The 19,985-nt window shown below is 37.3% G+C and overlaps 1 protein-coding gene across 3 annotated transcripts in view; it reads right to left on the bottom strand.

Annotated features, from left to right (window-relative positions):
* The window catches only part of nfixa (nuclear factor I/Xa), a 126,536-nt gene extending 111,160 nt beyond the window's left edge, over positions 1–15,376 (bottom strand). Inside the window, exons 1-2 of one of the 3 annotated variants that reach the window (XM_046838294.1) lie at positions 14,427–15,376; positions 6,634–6,717 (exon numbers count right to left, since the gene is read on the bottom strand). In XM_046838294.1, the coding sequence (XP_046694250.1) occupies positions 6,634–6,717; positions 14,427–14,429 (87 nt within the window). In that variant the 5' untranslated portion in view covers positions 14,430–15,376. The remainder of the gene's footprint in view (positions 1–6,633; positions 6,718–14,426) is intronic. The other 2 variants (XM_046838293.1, XM_046838290.1) reach the window with 2 other exon arrangements.
* Between the last annotated feature and the right edge of the window lie 4,609 nt (positions 15,377–19,985).

Raw genomic sequence — 19,985 nt, 5'->3', positions numbered from 1 at the left:
TCTCATTTAAATCAGAACCCCGACAGAAGGAGATCCTGCTGAAGCCCCTCCTCTAACACACAGCCTTAAATAAAACAATCTAGGACACTTTTATTTTATTTTAAGCCGTTCACAGTTCTTGATATAGCTTTTCTCCAGCCTGAGCACAGTTTCACATCTCTTCTCCATGTCCATGTGGGTTTCCTCTGGGGTCTCTGGTTTCCTTTCATTTCCCCGTACGTAGATGAACGCTAACACTACATTCATGCCGTCTTATCGGCTGTAAATTCAAAGATCATTTGCCACCTCGGGACGTTCTGCCAGTGCACATGAAGCTCGTAAAAATCTGCCTTCACATACATAGTACACATTTTACACTTACAGGCAACACATTTGCAGCACAGCAAAACAACAACAGCACATAGCTAAGTAACAAGCTAGCCGCTCATATCGATGATTAGCTTCTCAAAACAGGAATTAGTAGGCCAGCGTTATAGATTTAGTCTGGATATGAACTGATCTAAATCTAGATTCTAAAAGTCAAGAGTTAATGTTGTTCTGAGAGCGGCCTTGTTGAATGGATGTCAGTCCATAAACTGGTTAATTAGTTGTAAGTGGGAAATGACAAGTTGCAAGTATACCTCGAACTCAGCATAATTTACCCGTGTGTGTGTGTGTGTGTGTGTGTGTGTGTGTGTGTGGTGCTCTGTAACCAACTTGAATCCCATTCAGGGTCCCACCATAGTCCCAGTCTTCCCAGGATCCTTCGTGACCCTAACCAGGATAAAGCGCTTATTGAGGAAGAATGAGCTCTTTAAATAAAAAGGTCAAACAGGTTGTCACTCAAATTTCAACACTTCTGTAAGTATTATATGCCTTTAAAAATCATTTGAGGTACATTTTATTTCAACATTTCCATTTATTTTTCTTTGTATACATAACTAGACTTTTAGGACCACCTTACGTTCATTGATTGTACAACATCTATACTTAATATATGAATTAATATGTATATATTTATTGGAAATTTCTTATATATTTTTTTACCTTATTCCTTAATTTTTCTGTGAGCAACCCAACAATTATCCTGTGGGATTAATAAAGTATTCTGATCAGAATATTAACTCTGAATTAACATTTTTTTTTCCTTGTTTTTTTTATTTTTTTATATTAGGGTTACACTATAGTACCTTTATTTATGAGACTGTTGACAAAAGCATAGAACATATTTTACAGTTGTATATGATCCTTTTGAATGTGGTAGAATTACATTTTTCTCTTCTGAACTGGGAGACCCAAAACTGTTCCAGCATGAAAATCCCCCTGTGCACAATGACAGTTCCAGGAAGATCTGCTTTACAAGGGTTGGAGAAGAAGATTTCCTGCTATAGATCTCTGACCTAAACCATGAACAACTGAACATCTTTTGGAAGAATGTTAACACCGACTGCACCACAGGCCTCCTCACCTCACCTTTCGTCAGTACACAACTTTACTAACACCCTTGTGTATGAATGAGCATAAATCTCCATAAAATCTAATGGAGCATCTTCCCACAAGTGTGGGAAACACACCTTTTAAATGAAGTGATACGTTTTTGTACCTTCAGTTGGTGAAGCATGTAGATGGACCTTACAACCTTTTTAGGAAAATAAGAATTCAAGACTCTCATATTTTCTAAAATGGAAAATCTGAATCGAGCTCACTCGCTGAAACATATCCAATTTGCACTTTTATGCAGTAGGGGTGTGTGTGTGTGTGTGTGTGTGTGTGTTGGGGTTTGGGGGGTTTACAGAGTCTTGCCAATCGTATTTAAATATAATTGCAATTTACTTCACCCAGGCAGCAGGAGCAACGTCCTCTTAACTAATAACAGTGTTCAAGCAACACTTTAAACAAAATAACACAAATAACAGCTTTTAAATGTAAAAAAAAATTACTTTTAAACTCCTATTATATAGTTTGATGAAATTCCTTTATTCAATTTAATTTAATTTAATAGGCATTGCCTCCAAGCAGCTTTACAGGGATAAAGAGGTTATAAAGTTGATTTTTGAATTCATAAGTTTAGTGCCTGTAAGTTTGAATACAATTATAATTCATTTCGCTAAAATGTGTGACAAATTCACGTGTTTAAATGCTAAAAAATCCCCCAGGTTAGCATTGTATACATTCAATATTAATTTCTACATGAAATTCATTCTTTAAACCTCATTACATGTAAAACAGGCAAAAGAACCCACTGTACAGATTGAATCCTTTCTTGTGACCTTTTAAATAAGGTGTTGTCCTAATAACCTAGTTGGCGAGACAAAAATCATTTGGCCAGACTACTAATAATCAACTTAAAGCATTGTGTGGAAACATGCTAATATTTTGGCACTAGCCTACAGTTTTATGGCTAATCTGAACCGTGTGTTTAATTAGCAAAAAAAGCATTTTTTTTATAAACTTTGTTTTTTCCCAATCTGACTCAGGCCATGTAGCCACATCTTTTGGACCACTGAAACCCATGTGTTTTGTTCAGCTAACCATTAAAAGCTACATTTGCCTCTAGTTTAACATTCTATCGGCTAGCAGAGCTGTTATTAACGGCTGGAAAAAACTGGACTGACTCTCTGATGGGCAAAAGGGTTGTTAGAGAGTCAACCAAAAACTTGTGTGACTCTAAAAATATTATGGCATATTACGAAAAGAAACCACGCTCTCAAAACTGATATTATAGATCATAGAAACTCAGGTTCTGGGAAAAGTCGACGCACATGAAAAAGCTTCACAGGTTACGACAAGTGTAAGGAATAATTTTGATGCAGGATTCGTTTATCTTAAATAGAATCAAATCCAAATCTGGCAACACTGTTTGAATCTGTAATGAGTTGAAACCTCCATGCCTTCACTCCTTCCTCCCCTACTGCGTAGCCTGCATTTGCATACTAGAATGTGATTGGCTCTTATATTTTATGACACAATAATTCTTCTGTCATGTGCTTGTTAGGCTTACAAACGGTTTACTACAGTTCCATTCATTCTGACAATGCTCACTCTCTCCTGTTTTTACAGTGTCTCCTCTTCAGTGCTTCCACTGAAGTGAATTGTGTCGCACTTGAACAAGAAAATGGAAGTAAATGACTGTGGGTGTGTCCTAAACCACATCCTATTCACTGTTAGAAAAAAAAAGAGAGTCCCTTAGGGCTTTGTCAGAGAGTTACTACAAACCACCTTATACCATATACAGGGTTATGCAGAGAACCTTTGAAGGATCCTCCAAAGAAACAACCACACAGCTTTCAATGCATTTTTACTTTAAGTCTTCCAAATTTATTTAAAAAATATATTTATATGTGGATTCAATCATCCACAAGGGTGTTAGTAAAGTCGGGTACTGGTGTAGGTGAGGTGAGGAGGCAGTCAGCAATTCATTCATGTTCGTTAGGGTTGGAGCTCTATAGCAGAAGATCTTAAACTCCAATCTTTGTTAAGCAGATCTTAATGGAGCTGGCTTTGTGCACATGGGCATTGTCATGCTGGAACTGGTTTGGGTCTCCTCGTTCAGGTGAAGGGGATAATTTAATGCTCATGCACCCAACGACATCCAATACAATTGTTGCCTTCAGGTTTGTGGTAACAGTTTTGGAAAACAACACATGGGTCAAAAAGTCTGGTGTCACAACACACTTATACATATAGATCCCTTTTTTTACGACTTAACTGTGTCTCTAGCATTTCTTAACCATTTCTGACTAGACATAAAGAATAACATCTACAATTAGAGAGATTCAATCAAATTGTAGATTATTGTAGATTTACAAAATAAAAGGTCTGTGATAATTATTCCTCGTTTTCTCTGATCTGATGATCTGCCTGTAGCTAAACGACTTATACATACATTGTACACGACTGGCAGCTACAGTAGATGCAATGGTTACGTTTATCATGTTCTATCAATGTTCCCTCAAGCACTTTTATTAGTCCTTGGAAAAACCATGGGTTACTAAAAACCTTAGGAACTGTAGGTTAATCAATTGACCGTTGATTTGAACAGTAAACCACGTTCATATGTCTCCAATTCACACGTTGCCGAGAAAACGGTCTCAGAGAGAATGACCTTCTGACTGACGTTACAGAAAAATCTCTACGAGTGATGACGAGCTCAAAGTGCCAGATCTCACCGTCACTGATCATTTGTTCTCTTGCAAAAATCCGACACAGAGTCTGAACAGTCATTAAACAAGACGCTAGCGTCCCTAAAAAACGGATGAAGCAACCAGAACTGACATGGAACGAAGAACACGTCTGTATGGAAACATCTCACGGAAGAAAAGCGAGAGTGCGAGAGACTTAAAGAAAAATGAGAAAAAGAGGGAAAGAGGGCAGAGAAAGATTGAGTGTTCAGATACTCAGTGCTTGTGCTGCATTCACTGGAAATAAGTCCACACACACACATGTCATTCAACACAATAAAAATCTGAGGTGAAATAAAATCATTTCATTTTTTACGAGACCTTTTTTTATTCCTACACACGCAACCTCTCTCTCTCTCTTCATCTTTTTCTTTCTCTCGTTCTCTCTTGGTGCCTCCAGCTAAGCAGGGGTCCAGAAACAAGAAGTCGAGGTTAGCGGTTTCAGTCGGTAATGCTCCCATTAAAACACACAAGCAATGCAATATAGTTAGAGCATGTGGTTTTCCCTTCTAACACACACACACACACACACACACACACACACACACACACATACAGGCTCATTTAAACTTAATCCCTCCCATATGGCTTGTACTTAAACGATGCTAATGACGTTTTACGCAGATATGTTTGCTCCATCGAGCTTAACGACTGCGTTCGAAAACACAAAGCTCGACATACGATATAAGAACATCGTCTCATTACCCGAACTGATCTACAGATTAGGTTCAAAACCAGATTTATTCGTTTTTGTCCCGTACTTTGGGAGAAGCTTTCGCGTCAATCCACCTGCGAATGAATCGTACGCTTGTGTGACTGGATGTTAATTCTTGGCTAGACACAGGACTAATCAAACGCCCCATTCATGCGATTCGAAATCAAAGTCCAATACCTTGTAATTCCACGAGTGCACTTATTTATCTGGCTGGCATTCGAATAATCAGAGAACAATAAGCCACCCCCCCATACCCCCCTGCCAATAAAGGCTTTGGATACGCTGCACTGTAACAGCGAAAAATGCATTCAAATATAGGTTTTAATGAGGATCAGATGGATACCAAAGTGGCAAAAAAGATAATCTGACATCACAATATTACAAGATCTACAACACTACAAAGAATTTCAGATTTTGCATGAATTAATTAGCATTTTTTTTTTGCTGGAAAAGTTAGGTGTCCCAATACTTTTGTTAACAGAGTGGATTAAATATATATATATATATATATATATATATATATATATATATATATATATATATATATATATATATATATATTCCTTATAGTCCTTTTACTATATAAAGGTAATTCAAAATGCATTCATAAGGGACAAAAGAGACACGTCCAGGGTTTAAATGAAAATCAAATGGAAAGCAAAGCATCAGAATATAAAACTCACACCGCCAAACTCGAGATGTTTCACGATCTGTGATACATGTCATTATATATACAACGGATTTCAGATTTTGCACTAATGCACCAAGCACCAGAATGACACAAAACACAGAAATGTTTCTATAAAAATGTATCCGGGGGCCAAGCACTTTCTCCGATTTTTACACTTTTCTGCTAAACTCATCACATCATTATATATGGTTGGAACAGTCAGGTGTCCCAATACTTTTGTCAATAGAGTGTATGTATTTAATGTTCTTTTTCTATATAAAGGTCATTCAGAGACACTGTTCCCAAATTTGAATTTGAATATGCAAATATTATTAACGTTTTAACATCATGCAAATGGAAATCAATTTAAGGACAATGTTGTCTATCAGACTTAAAAGTGGCATCAAGACGCACAAAATGATTTTAATGAAGCGGAGAGATTCCGATTATTATTATTATTATATAGTTATTTATTAGATTATTATTATTATTATTATTATTATTATTATTATTAATGGAATTGAACCTTGGAACACACACAGTACACAAGTGCCTCATAAAACCAAATAACTCTGAGGATTATTGTTCCATTAAATGTTTACGAGAATGGGGTACTAATAAGACATATAGGGGGCGGAGGGGGGATCGGGGGTGTTTAGACTTGACACACAGGAACAAACAAACAAACAAACGTGGCTGAATCTTCCTTTTAGTTTAAATAAATTTTAAAAAAATCACATTTTAATAATTACAAAAATTGCCCAAAAAAACAATGCCCAAATATTCGCCTATACTGGGATTATGAACTAAACTGACCATATAACTAAAACTATAGAATTCCAACAACCTTTCAGCTGCTTCCTGTGACCTCCTGTGTGTCAGTGATATCACTGCTGCCTATGAGGACTGATACAAATAATGTTGTAATGAATATTATCCGATCATCCCATTGCTATAGTGTAGAACCAGATGAATACTGTAGACATGGTTGTGTTGGTGGTGTTAATTGCTGGATGAATGAGAAACCAAGCCAGAGGGGGAAAAAAAACAAAAAAAGAGAGAGAGAAGAAAAGACGGAGAGTTCGTACCCTGTATGTATCTGGGACCAGGAAGCACTCGGGCAGCACGGCTCCTCGGCTCGCCTCTTCATGCACCAGATACGACTCCGTGGCCTGCAAGTCAAACAGAGAGGCACTTCATTTCACGATTCACAGCTGCTCTTATCTAACGCTCTCAGACGCTCACAAATGACCACACACAGGCCGAGTCTTAAGACATAAAGCCTCTAAAAATCCCTTTTTAACGCCGTGTTTCTGCACCGCGCTGATTGAAGAATTAAATTTGCACAAACGTTCTGTGCATTTGGGGTCCATCAGCCAAGGCTTGGGGAGGTGCTGGAGGTCTGCTTGAGTGCGGACCTGTGAGATTACTGTAGACTTTTTGTCTTCCATCAATACACACTCTGGAACAATTTCCCTGTAGGATCAACAAAGTATTCTGATTTCTGATTTTTGCTTTGATTGATTTGATATTGATAATCCAGTCTCATGCGTCAATGACAAATATTGCAAGAGAGCAGATAGGAATTCAGAAATTGACTAGAAGTTGACACTCTAGGAAGATAGAACTTTAGGAACTCTAGGAATATTAAAATTGACTAGAAATACACTCAATTAAGCATGTATTGTGAACTGCTTCAGGCTCCATATAATTTCTAGAGCTATTTTCAAACTGCAGGGGGCGGAGCCTAAATGTGATACGCTACCAATAAAAAAAGATAAGAAAAGCGTTCCTGCTGCACAGTGATTGCACACCATATAACTAAGAAAAGGGAAACAAAATGAACAGGAACCCTAATGTTAAAACTCACACATTTCTGTCTATATTTGGAATAATGGTGTTTTTCACAGATAATATTTTTTATTCTAGCTATAATATTTCCGCAGTTGGACATTTCTGTCCAGTTTGAGCACTGGTATACGATTTAGGCTCCAGCATTACGGCTAACTTGGATAACTCCTGGTGTGTACAAGGTTTTGGTCATCCACAGGTTTTTCTCTACCCACTGCACACATTGAGGACAGAACACTAAACCCTCAGCTGTAAACGTTGACCAATGATATGATGTGCTACATTAAAAACAATACCATTTTCCCTCGTCTTTATATTAACGCATTTGAAAAGCCAACGGATACATTTTTTTTGTATTTAGTCCATTAGGTTTTCAGGTGATTAAAACACCACACTGGAGCTCTCACACTGGAGCTCTCACACTGGAGCTCTCACACACACTGGAGCTCTCACACTGGAGCTCTCACACTGGAGCTCTCAGCATCGCAATACATCTTTAGCTATCGTCTAGCTACATCATCCCGGCTGACTTGCCATATGCAAGAAACATTTGTTATTTGGATAATAAGAATGAACCTTATGCTCAGAAGCCATTACTGCGCACGGTGTAGATCGTTCGAGAGTTTTAGTTTTACGTAATTAACATTTTACTAAACTAAAACTCTCCAGTTCTGCTTCAGGTTCTCGATTGTACATCAGTTCAAGTTTTTTTTGGGGTGGGTTAAAAAATAAGACACCTTTCTGTCGACACTGGTTCATTTGTATGCTGTAAAATGCATTAGCAAGGCGAGAGAGGGAAAGTCTGACACACACACAGAGAGAGAGAGAGAGAGAGAGAGAGAGAGAGAGAGAGAGAAAGAGGGAAAGGTTGAGGCCAAATCTTTGTCTTTAGAGGGAAAAAAATGGCGGCGAACTGCATAGCCAGAAAATCCTGCAAAATCCTATTGCATTTCACAGCTTTCATGGACACAGAAACCGCACCTGGTACCGGTCCAGCCGAGCCAAAAACCATCCACCAACCAGCTATCCACCACCACCACCACCTACCTGGCACACACTGAACCACACACACACACACACACACACACATGCACTGATGCCCCTTATGGGATGAAGAAGCAGATGAGACAAACACACACATAGACTTCCATAGATGTTTGTGAAAAAATGCACAATGCGCTCATACATAGGCACAGATGTACACGTGTACACACACACACACACACACACACACACACACACACACACACACACACACATACACACACACATAAACTAACCACAAATATGGGTTTTATGCATAAAAAGGCCTACATATTAAAGCACACACAAACACACACACACATGGGCACACACACACACACACATACACACAACCTCATAATAAGTTCCAGCCATTGGCTCAGAGGAGTGGTGCAAAACAAAGGCTATTCATATCCCTCCCAATGAGAGGTTAGCGCTCCTGTTTCTCTCTCATGCGTTTTTATAGAGGCTTAGCAGCGCCATGCTAACGTCTCATTCTGCATCCTGGCCTTTCTGAAGACCTCTAGAAGCACACTACGGCCACCGGATCGTCGTTTCTCAGAGGCGTCTTCCCGGAGGGCGGTGATGAACAGGAATTTTTACAAAATAAATAAATAAACAAGCAAACAAATGAGCGGCGGCCATTTTGGCCGGGTTGTTCGGTGTCCAGATCTGAGCGCCTGGCATGAGCGCCATCATGGCTGCGGATGTTCGCTCCGGCTTCAAAAACCCAGAGAATAAAAGGCAGGTTTCTGCCAAAAAAGAAAAAAGAAAAGGAAAACGTGGGCCAGCGGTTTTTATTCATCAAAGGTCTTGGGATAAAAGTGCTGATTTACGATCAGTTTTTTTGTCTCGGGTCCTAATTGGGATACGCTCGGCCTCTGGGCTGGAAGTCGGATCTGCATTCGTTGCGCGGAAAAAGTGCTATCAGGGGCCAAACGGCATTAATGTAAAATATTGAGCAGGAGACTGGAGAGTAAGTTATGGTGTTATGGTAATGGTGTAGAGAAAACTGGGAGAAGTTCCTGAGTGGAGTCAAACAGAAAAAATCTTCTTTGACTGCGGCAAAGAAAAACTCCCTGAGACTTCATGAAGCAGAAACCTTGAGAGGAACCAGACTCAAAAGGGAACCTCATTCTATGACCCCTCACGAGTAACAAAAAATGGCGAGGTTTTGACTCTATCCTTTTGATGGTTCCTTTTCCAAGGGGAAATTGTACATGTACTGTAAATTCAACCAAAATTGTGAATTACTTAACGTATATTATTATTATTACTTCAACTTTTAATGAATAATCCATGAATAAAATAGTTTTTCAAACATTTTGACGTCATTTATTTGTACAAACTTTTGTACAAATCCTTACGCTCGGCCATTTTTCCTGCTTTTAACATCAACTTTGAGGACAAAATGTTCACTTGCTGCCTAGTAAATACTCCACCCACTACCAGGTGCCATGATGAAGAGATCATCAGTGTTTACTTCACCTGTTATACTGTTATAATGTCATATTATTCCTGATCATTGTTCATGTTTATATATAATCTAAGTGCACTTTCTAACCGTCTCCTGCACATTTATGCACTGTCGAGAGACTTTATATTTATCTTCTGTATGTTTAACCACTTATATATTACATGCTGTACATATACTTACATATTCATCTGCACTTCTTTTTCAACTAATTGCACTTCTGGTAGATGCTAAACTAAACTAAACTTTTGTTGCTGTGTACGCTGTCTATCTATCTATCTGTCTGTCTGTCTGTCTGTCTGTCTGTCTGTCTGTCATCTGTCTGTCTGTCTGTCTATCTATCTATCTATCTATCTATCTATCTATCTATCTATCTATCTATCTATCTATCTATCTATCTGTCTGTCTGTCTGTCTGTCTGTCTGTCTGTCTGTCTGTCTGTCTATCTATCTATCTATCTATCTATCTATCTATCTATCTATCTATCTATCTATCTATCTGTCTGTCTATCCGTCTGTCTGTCTATCTGTCTGTCTGTCTGTCTCTGTATATCTATCTATCTATCTATCTATCTATCTATCTATCTATCTATCTATCTATCTATCTATCTATCTATCTGTCTGTCTGTCTGTCTGTCTGTCTGTCTATCTGTCTGTCTGTCTGTCTCTCTGTATATCTATCTATCTATCTATCTATCTATCTATCTATCTATCTATCTGTCTGTCTGTCTGTCTGTCTGTCTGTCTGTCTGTCTGTCTGTCTGTCTGTCTGTCTATCTATCTATCTATCTATCTATCTATCTATCTGTCTGTCTATCCGTCTGTCTGTCTGTCTATCTGTCTGTCTGTCTGTCTCTCTGTATATCTATCTATCTATCTATCTATCTATCTATCTATCTATCTATCTATCTATCTATCTATCATCTATCTATCTATCTATCTATCTATCTATCTATCTATCTATCTATCTATCTATGCACTCATACATATATATATGGAACATATGCGGAGTCCATATGGCCAACCCTCAGCCAGAATCCCGAGATCCTCTTCCTCTAATTAACATTTTAGAGGCTCGGCAGTCGTAGAGAAAGAAGGGGAAGGGGGTAGTTGTTGAGAGAAAGAAAGCGGACGATTCAAAGAGAGCTGTGGGAGCTGCTGACCTAATTGGAGTCAATAGAAATGTATGTAAATGTGCTAATTGCGACAGGTTTCCTTTCTCCTGCCAGTAAATGGTCGCCTTTTTTTATCTTAAAAAACATTTAATTGGTCGGCCATGATGGAATCCAATGAGAGAGACTTGAGCTGTAGTTCCTGATGGGATGACCAGAAAGGAAAAAAATTAAGAGAGCGAGAGAGAGAGAGAGAGAGAGAGAGAGAGAGAGAGAGAGAGAGAGAGAGAGAGAGAATGTAAATGTACATGGATGAACATATGGTGAGAGTTGTCTTTACTGGAATGTCTTGAAATCTCTTTTCCTCTTGCTCACACACACACTTTTATGTACACACACGTATACACACGTATATACGCTTCGTGTAGACGTGATTGGGTTTTGGAAATAATTTGGCCATGAAACCATGTCTATTTTTCCTTGAATAGTTTTGTTGTTTTTTCCTCTCCATTACGAGAGGCATTGTTTACCGCCGATGTTTTTTTTGTTTGTTTGTTTTTTTAATTTGCTAACCAGGAAAGCAGACGCCAGCGATGGCTAGCACTTCAAAGCGAGAGGAAAGAGAGACAACGGTGGGGAAAGAAAAACGAGAACCGAGGCTATATGAAAGGATAGAGCCGGAGCGGCCTTCCTCTGTGCGTCTGCCAGGAGCACCTCAGGGAGAAGTGTTGGAAAAATGTGATTTCTCGCACCGGAGTCTCAGAGGGAACAGCACAGAGAGCGAAGAGAGGAAGAGTGCGAGCGGTTCACAGGAGCTGGAAGAGTGGAACGGTCGCGGTGCTGCTAATTATTGCGGGGCATATTCGGGGGGCTTGACTTTAGCTTGCTGGCTCGAAAGAGGAGCTCACGCTGCGCCAGAACAGCTCTGCACTTTGCACCTCGGCATTTCAATTTGAAATGTTCATTTCTTTCTGTTCCTTTTCTCTTTTTTTTCTTCTTGTGGCTCGGGTCAGCTCAGCGTGCTTGCACGAGAAAACACACACACACGGTTTCGATGTCTTCATAAGGTGCAATTCCAACTCAGTGTGTGTGTGTGTGTGTGTGTGTGTGTGTGTGTGTGTGAGAGGCAGAGAGAGAGTCTCGTGGCCACAGTTATGGCCGATGCCGCTCGCACAAACAGAAGAACTTTCCCTCAAAGTTTTTTACAGCCAGAAACGAGTTCACGCGGCTACCCCGCCATCACCGCAGGACACGGTCGCCACGACAACCGTGGCACCGAGACAACCGTGTCGACCTATCAGCTCGAAGAGCGTCTGCCAGATCGGTTCAACTCACAGAATGTTCTGGAAGTCAAGCTGAGTCGAGTCCACGTGTCATCTGTCTGTCTGAGAAAAGAGCAAAGAATATTTGCCCAACGCTAACGTGCACGGGAGAAAAAAAAAAAAAAACACGGAAACTTACAGCGTGTTGTTCGTGTGACGCTTAGCATTTATTCATTTCCAGTATGATTTTTTTTTTTTTAATGGCTCTTAATGGTTGAGGCCTGACTACAGAGGGTAAAAGGTCACTACAACTATTGCTATTATTATTATGATGATTATTATATTGTGATTATTATTATGAATAAAAATAATAGTAATAATAATTATAATAATTATAATAATATTAAAAATAATAATAATAAAGCAAAACCTAAGAGCAGTGAGGTGGAAGCTTAGTGATTAAGGCATTGGTCTTTGTACTCAAAGGGGCCACTCCCAAGACCAAGGTGCCACTCCTGGGCCCCTGCGCAAGGCCCTTAACCCCGTAGCTGCTAGGGTGTTTAAATAAGATGAATGTAAGTTGCTCTGGATAATTATAAATAATTTAGAGCCTGTTTATACTGGTTTTTCCTTCAAAAAACTAATGTTCTATTGCATAGAAAAAGAAATAAAGTCACAAACACAGAAAGCACCAAAAAAACAACGAAAACCCGAAAACTAAACCCACAGAACAGCTGAGAAGTTCATGACTCCAGAGCGAACACATCGACCTTCTCCCCTTCAGCAACATCTATTTCCAAAGCTCGCTGTTTCTACACAACCCAAACTTGTTCTCTTGCTTCACCCCTGCTTTTTCATCTTCATATCAAAGAGCAACAATTGCACGTTAATGATCAAGTTCCTTCCAGGTGTGCGTGTGTGTGTGTGTGTGTGTGTGTGTGTGTGTGTGTGTGTGTGTGTGTGTGTGTGTGTGTATATATTTGTAAAAAGAATAATAATAATAATATAAAAAAGTTTTGTCATGACAAAAAAATGTTCGCCCAAAGCCAGTTCAGTAACAGATTCAACTCCAAGACTTATTGCCTGCGAGGCTGGGGTGTGTTTTGATCTGTCCTCAGAGGTCTCTGGAAAGCATTCGATTAAACATTTGATTGAAACCAAATGCCAAAACCAGTCCAAACACTTCTGCGGTTGGGGAAAAAAAAAAGAGGAAATACAGAGAGGAGGAAAAGATTCCTCCTCCAACTGACAATTAAACACCACTAAATACTAATCCTATTAAATTACAATCCACTACTGATGGATGAGTTCGGGGTGGAGGAAAGTGCTCGATCGTTTACAAACAGCATCCATAACAATAACGGAGTACGCCATGTGACTGTTATAACATGCATATTACACCTAGAGTATTTAGTTATGAAGCTGGAAGTATAGTACAGCATTTAGAGGTAAAGGGTTCAAATCAATTATAGCCATTGAACTATATATATATATATATATATATATATATATATATATATATATATTATATATATATATATATATATATAATATATATATATATAATAAATATATATATATATAATAAGATGTAACATAGTATATATAATAAATATATATATATATAATATAAATAAATATAAAATATTATATATATATATATATATATATATATATATATATATATATATATATATATATATATATATATATATATATATATATATATATATATATATATATATATATATATATATATATATAAAAGCTGTAACCACAAAAATTCTCACAATCGAATAAAGGTAACAATGTCCACTTTTTTCATCAAGGGCATGAACCCCATGGTGCACCTCCCTAAGTTAAAGGTACACACTAAAGTTAGTAAACATCAACAAAAACAGAGCGAAAAAAGTTTTATAATTGAATATTGTTGTATTAAAGTGTGTGCATGTTCTAGTGCTTGAGATTTATTTACAATTACTAATGCAATCAAATTCATATTGGTTTTCTGGAACCAAATAAAAACAGGCCTGACTTTAAACAGTGATATTTAGAGGTATATTATGCTGGATGTTGTTTGTTTGTTTGTTTGTTTGTTTGTTTGTTTGTTTGTTTTCTGTATGCACCAATGAGAAAGAAATAAATGTATATATCACGTACCATTGTTGTGAAGGGGAACAGTCTCAAACACCCATTTCACCCTAAAAAAACAAATCAAAACAAAAGGGTCGACTTTTTTCAAAAAGGAAAGAAAGAAAGGAAAGAAAAAAAGAAAGAAAGAGTGCCCAGTGGAGAGGAAGGTGCAGGGTGAACGGGTGCACCGATCCCGGTTTTCTTCGGTGATACCGGAAGCGACGGGAAAGAACTCAACAAGTCGTCCCCAAGCCCAGAGTCTTTCCGTGTCCTCGTGCCGTCTTTTTTTCTCTCTCTCCCTCTGTCTCTTCTTCTTTTTTTTGTATCTAAAGTTCTGTCTCTCGCTCTCTCTTTCTTTCTCTGTCTCTCTCAGGCGGAAAAATGAACAACAGGCGGATTAATCTGCGACCTCGGGTCCGGTTCACTGTCAGTCTTCGTCATCCCGGGATCATCAGCGGCTCCGGGACAGAGGGGACAGAGGGGACAGCCGTGGGACCGCGCCGCGCCGCGCGCTACCGAACCGCGCGCTCTCCCGCAACACTGCGCGTGGAAACGTCGATAGACGACTTCCGGTTTTCAAAAGAAAGAAAAAATAAATAAAACACACACGCGTGCACACGCCAGCAAACGCGCGCGCGCACACACGCCGGGCGGCGACGCGCCTCCTGCGAGCGTACCGGTGAGTATTAAAGATGGAAATCACGACTCGTCTCGTCTCGCGTCTTCTTCTTCTTCTTCTTCTTCTACTTCTTCTTCTTCTTCTTTATGTCTTCCTTCTTGTCTTCTGTCCCTCCCAAACCCTCTCCCTCTCTTTCTCTTTAGTTGTTTGTGTGTGCGTGTGTGTATTTTTTATTCGGTAATGGATCCCCCCGGTTCCTTATTTTCCCCAAACACCTCCTAGCCCGTGGACTAATTTATCAACCCACGCACACACACACACACACACACACACACACACACACACACACACACAACTTAAAAAAGATTATTAACCTTCGAGCGCGCGACTGGCAGGCTGTCTAGTCTTTCTCTGTGTGTGTGTGTGTGTGTGTGTGTGTGTGTGTGTGTGTGTGTGTGTCTCTGTCTGTGTGTCTCTGTCTGTGTGTGTGTGTGTGTTTGGGGGGTGAGTGGGGGGTAGTCGCTGGCCATTAGTTCACGGGCCACGCGGACTTAAAGTGCAACGAGCGAGCGCGCAACAAGCGCACACACGCGCGCACGTGCACTTACAGTACAGACAACATGGTTTCGACTCGCGTGTAGGAAAACAAACAGAACAAAACAAAACCAAAAAAGTATCGTAAACAAGTGTTTACAAGTTTTAGATGTTACTTTCTTAACTGTCTTTCACGGTTCCTTATTAAGACTGAGAGCGCTTATAACGCGTTAATAACACTGGGTTACAATCACTAGGACGACTGGTTTATGAAGCTTTTAAAGCATATATAATACATTTTTATAATAATAATAATAATAATAATAATAATAATAATAATAATAATAATAACAGCTACAATCCGTGCATAACACTTCATCCCAGATCACAGCAGATGTTTGGGACATTATTAGGCTCCTTTATTATTATTTATTATTTATTATTTATTACTTATTATTTTCCTGTCTAGTGCTGTAACTGTGTAGCCTTTAAAAAGTGTCAAGCAAAAACAAACAAACAAATAAATAAATAAATAAATAATAGTAAATAAATAAATAAATAAATAAATAAATAACACTAAGGTGTATACATGAATAAATAAAAAATAAAAATATAATGTTTACAATTAGAAAACAATAAAGCAATAAATAAATGTAGAGTGTATACAATTATAAAAAAATGTAAAACAACACATATATCAATAAATGAATACAATTAGTGTGTATACAACTATAACAAGATAAAACAATAAATAAATAATATTTTGTTGAATTAAATTAATCTAGCAAAAGAATTAAACGAATGAAATCAATGAACCACTAAATAATGAAATAAAGCAATTTTGTTACATTTTTTTTTGTAACAGGCAATGCTATAACAATAACCCCCCCCCCAAAAAAAAAAGATTTTTATACAAATATATATAATGATTTGTATTATATCTCATGCCATTCCTGCTGTACTGTAGTGATTTATTTCGTATTTACTTCCAATACAGTGGCGTCAAATCAAATACAAATAATCAATCAATAAATAACAACTTCACAAAAGGTGTATTTACATAACAAATTAATTCATTACTCTGTTATTCATTAAATGGTGACGTATGAGTTAAAAATGATGAGGTCATCATGGCAGGCTTAATTATAGAGCATTAAATGGGTTGTGGTTACTAAGAAGAAAAAAACAAAACAATACAACAACAAACAAATATATATATATAATTCTTACTATTGATTCCCGCCTGTGCGCGTACATGAACACACACACACACACACACACACACACACACACACACACACACACACACAACAATTACCGACTTCTAGACTTATCTTCCTAACTTTGTTTGTGAACGTCGTAGGTTATTCCTAGCGAGAATTAATGACTTTATAAATAACAACAACAACAACAATAATAATAATAATAATAATAATAATAATAATAATAATAATAATAATAGATACATGATTAATAGTTGATATGTGTAATAGATCTAAATAAATAAAAAAAAGACAAGCGGCTATAATTTCTCCCGCTCCAGTGTGAACTCAGTAAAAGTATAATTATTATTCTACTTTCTTTTAAATGATGCAGTAATTATGGGCATAGTAATGAGAGCAAACATGGTAGAATTTACCACATCCGGGATATTTACCTGCATTAAAAAAAAAATCACCCTCCTCCCTGCCAAAGAATTACGTCATAAAGTCTCAAATAACAGCGTGGAACGAAATATGTCGCAATAATAATAATAATAATAATAATAAGAAGAAGAAGAAGAATTATCAATAATAATAATAATAATAATAATAATAATAATAATAATAATAATAATAATAATAATAATGTATATAAGGGTGTATTTTTACAGACATATGATTTTTCTTTTTTTTTAACTTTTTTTCTAAATTTAATTGTGAATGCATTTTCTTAAGTATTTGTTGGATTTCGGGCTTTTTCGTTATTTAGCTGGAAATAATATTACTATTATTATTATTACTATTATTATTATTATTATTATTATTATTGTTGTTGTTGTTGTTGTTGTTGTTATTATTATCATCATCATTAGTTTTGTTGTTGTTATCAAGGACAACATTATTTTTTACTACTTATACGAATTATTATTGAAATTATTATTACTGTTTTTAAAAAAAAACCTTTGCGTTTAAAAATCACCTCTGTTTCAGAAAGTAAATATAAATCCTAAACAAACGAGTCTTTATTCAGGTGGAATTTAATGTAATATCTTTTGAGGTTATATAAAATTCTGCTTTCATTTATATTTACAAAATTCATTTAAAATCCTAAACGTTTCTGATTATTTTTGGCGAAATAAAAACATTATTACAACCTTTTATTTTACATCTTCACTAATTAACTTGGTTATTTAATATGATAAGAATGTAAATAATTGTAAAATCTCGTTTGGCCCCTAATTGTGTTTCTTTTTAATTCGTTTCGATTGAAATAACTGGAAGCAAATCTCAAATAATTACAAATAAACAATTTTAGGACAATATAATTATTATAATTATCGCCCAAAACATTTTGTTTCGTCAAGAGAATTTAATCAGTAATGTGTCTAAATCGAACAAAAATCCGTTTTGTTTATTTTTATTTGCTTTATTGCAGTTTATTAATTACAGAAAGTGTTTAAAATATAAACTCAAGACTGAATTGAGAAAAAATAAAATCTGAATAAAAAGAAAAAAACTAAATGCAACGGAATAAAACTGTACGTGTTTCCCAGTCGTTCTCTATAAACACAAATAAACATATTTATTTTATGAGTTTAATGGAATAAAAATCCAGCCTGATTATTTTCAGGTTAAATGAGGAGGAATTTAATAAATTGAAGGTAAACAAGCGCCAAGTGAGAGACACAAACTCGCTCTTCACCTGAGCCTCATTTCATCATCACTAACATTAATACCCCCTTTGCCCCTCTGTGCCCCTCTGTGCCCCTCTGTGCCCCTCTGCCAACACACTCCACAGTTACCAGGCTGAAGGTTACTGTCAGGGCACACTTCACTTCCGGTTTAGTCTTTAACATTTCATTCTGTTAGTATTAAATCAGAGGGTTCAGATCAGTGTGTTTCCATCCTACACTTTCAACATTTATCCCACCAGACCCTCAGTTCTGCTTAAAGCTCTTTATTATAATAAGTGTGTTTATTATTAATATTGTGTTTATTATAAAGACTGTGTTTATTATTAATATTGTGTTTTATGATTAACATTGTGTTTATTATAAAGAGTGTGTTTATTATTAATATTGTGTTTTATGATTAATATTGTGTTTATTATTAATATTGTGTTTATGATTAATATTGTGTTTATTATAAAGACTGTGTTTATGATTAATATTGTGTTTTATTGGTCGGAAATGAGTTCTGATTAAGTAGGTGATTACTTTTGGATATAAAGGAGACTCTGTTCCTCTCCAGGCGTTTTTAATTATTTGTTTTGTTCTTTTTCTTTATTTCCTTTTTTGCCTTTCTGTTTTTTTTTTTTTTTTACTATATATCGCTGCGGTTTAAAACCTGCGCGCGCCTATACGGGGCTCCGCGCGGAGAGAGAGATGGAGAGAGGAAGAGAAAAGAGAGAGAGAAAGAGAGAGAGAGAGAAGAGAGAGAGAGAGAGAGAGAGAGAGAGAGAGAGAGAGAGAGAGAAGGAGAAAACGAACAAGCGCGCGCTCTCTATTAAGGCACGGTACATGCAGCACACGCATACGCACGCGCACGCTGTTCCTGCGGTGAGCAGGTACCTGTTAACGCGTTGCACACACGCGCACGCTGTATTAAAAGCACACACACGAAATATAATACATCCAATGCACATGTGCATGCTGTTAATACAGTACACATGCACACACACACACACACACACACACACACACACACACACACACAGTAAACATAATACATACCGTTCATACCACATACATGTTTGTTAACACACAAAAACGCACATATACACACACGAACATGTGCATGTACATTATACACACATACTCAAACAAAAACACACAGTAAATGCTGTACACACAGTACATACACACATCTGCATATTAAAACAGTATTTGCACACACACACACACACACACACACACACACACACACACACACACACACCAACACAGTAAATGCAGTGCAAGCAAATCACACAGACATGCTGTTAATATAGTATGCACACATGCTTGTTGTCAATGAAGTACACACACACACACACACACACACACACACACACACACACACACACACTAAGCCACACCATGATAAAGCAGTACAGAACACACACGTGAAAAGGTCATGAAAAGGTTACGTGTGTTTTTTTTTTTTTTGGTTTTTGCTCGGAGCAGTGTGTAATATTTTCCCTGCTCCATGCTGAACCTGAGCTCTGAGCTCTGAGCTCTTTCTGAACTCCTT

This window comes from Silurus meridionalis, chromosome 24 (genome assembly GCF_014805685.1).
Source record: "Silurus meridionalis isolate SWU-2019-XX chromosome 24, ASM1480568v1, whole genome shotgun sequence".
Lineage (NCBI taxonomy): Eukaryota > Metazoa > Chordata > Actinopteri > Siluriformes > Siluridae > Silurus > Silurus meridionalis.
This window is presented reverse-complemented; position numbering and strand designations above follow the sequence as displayed.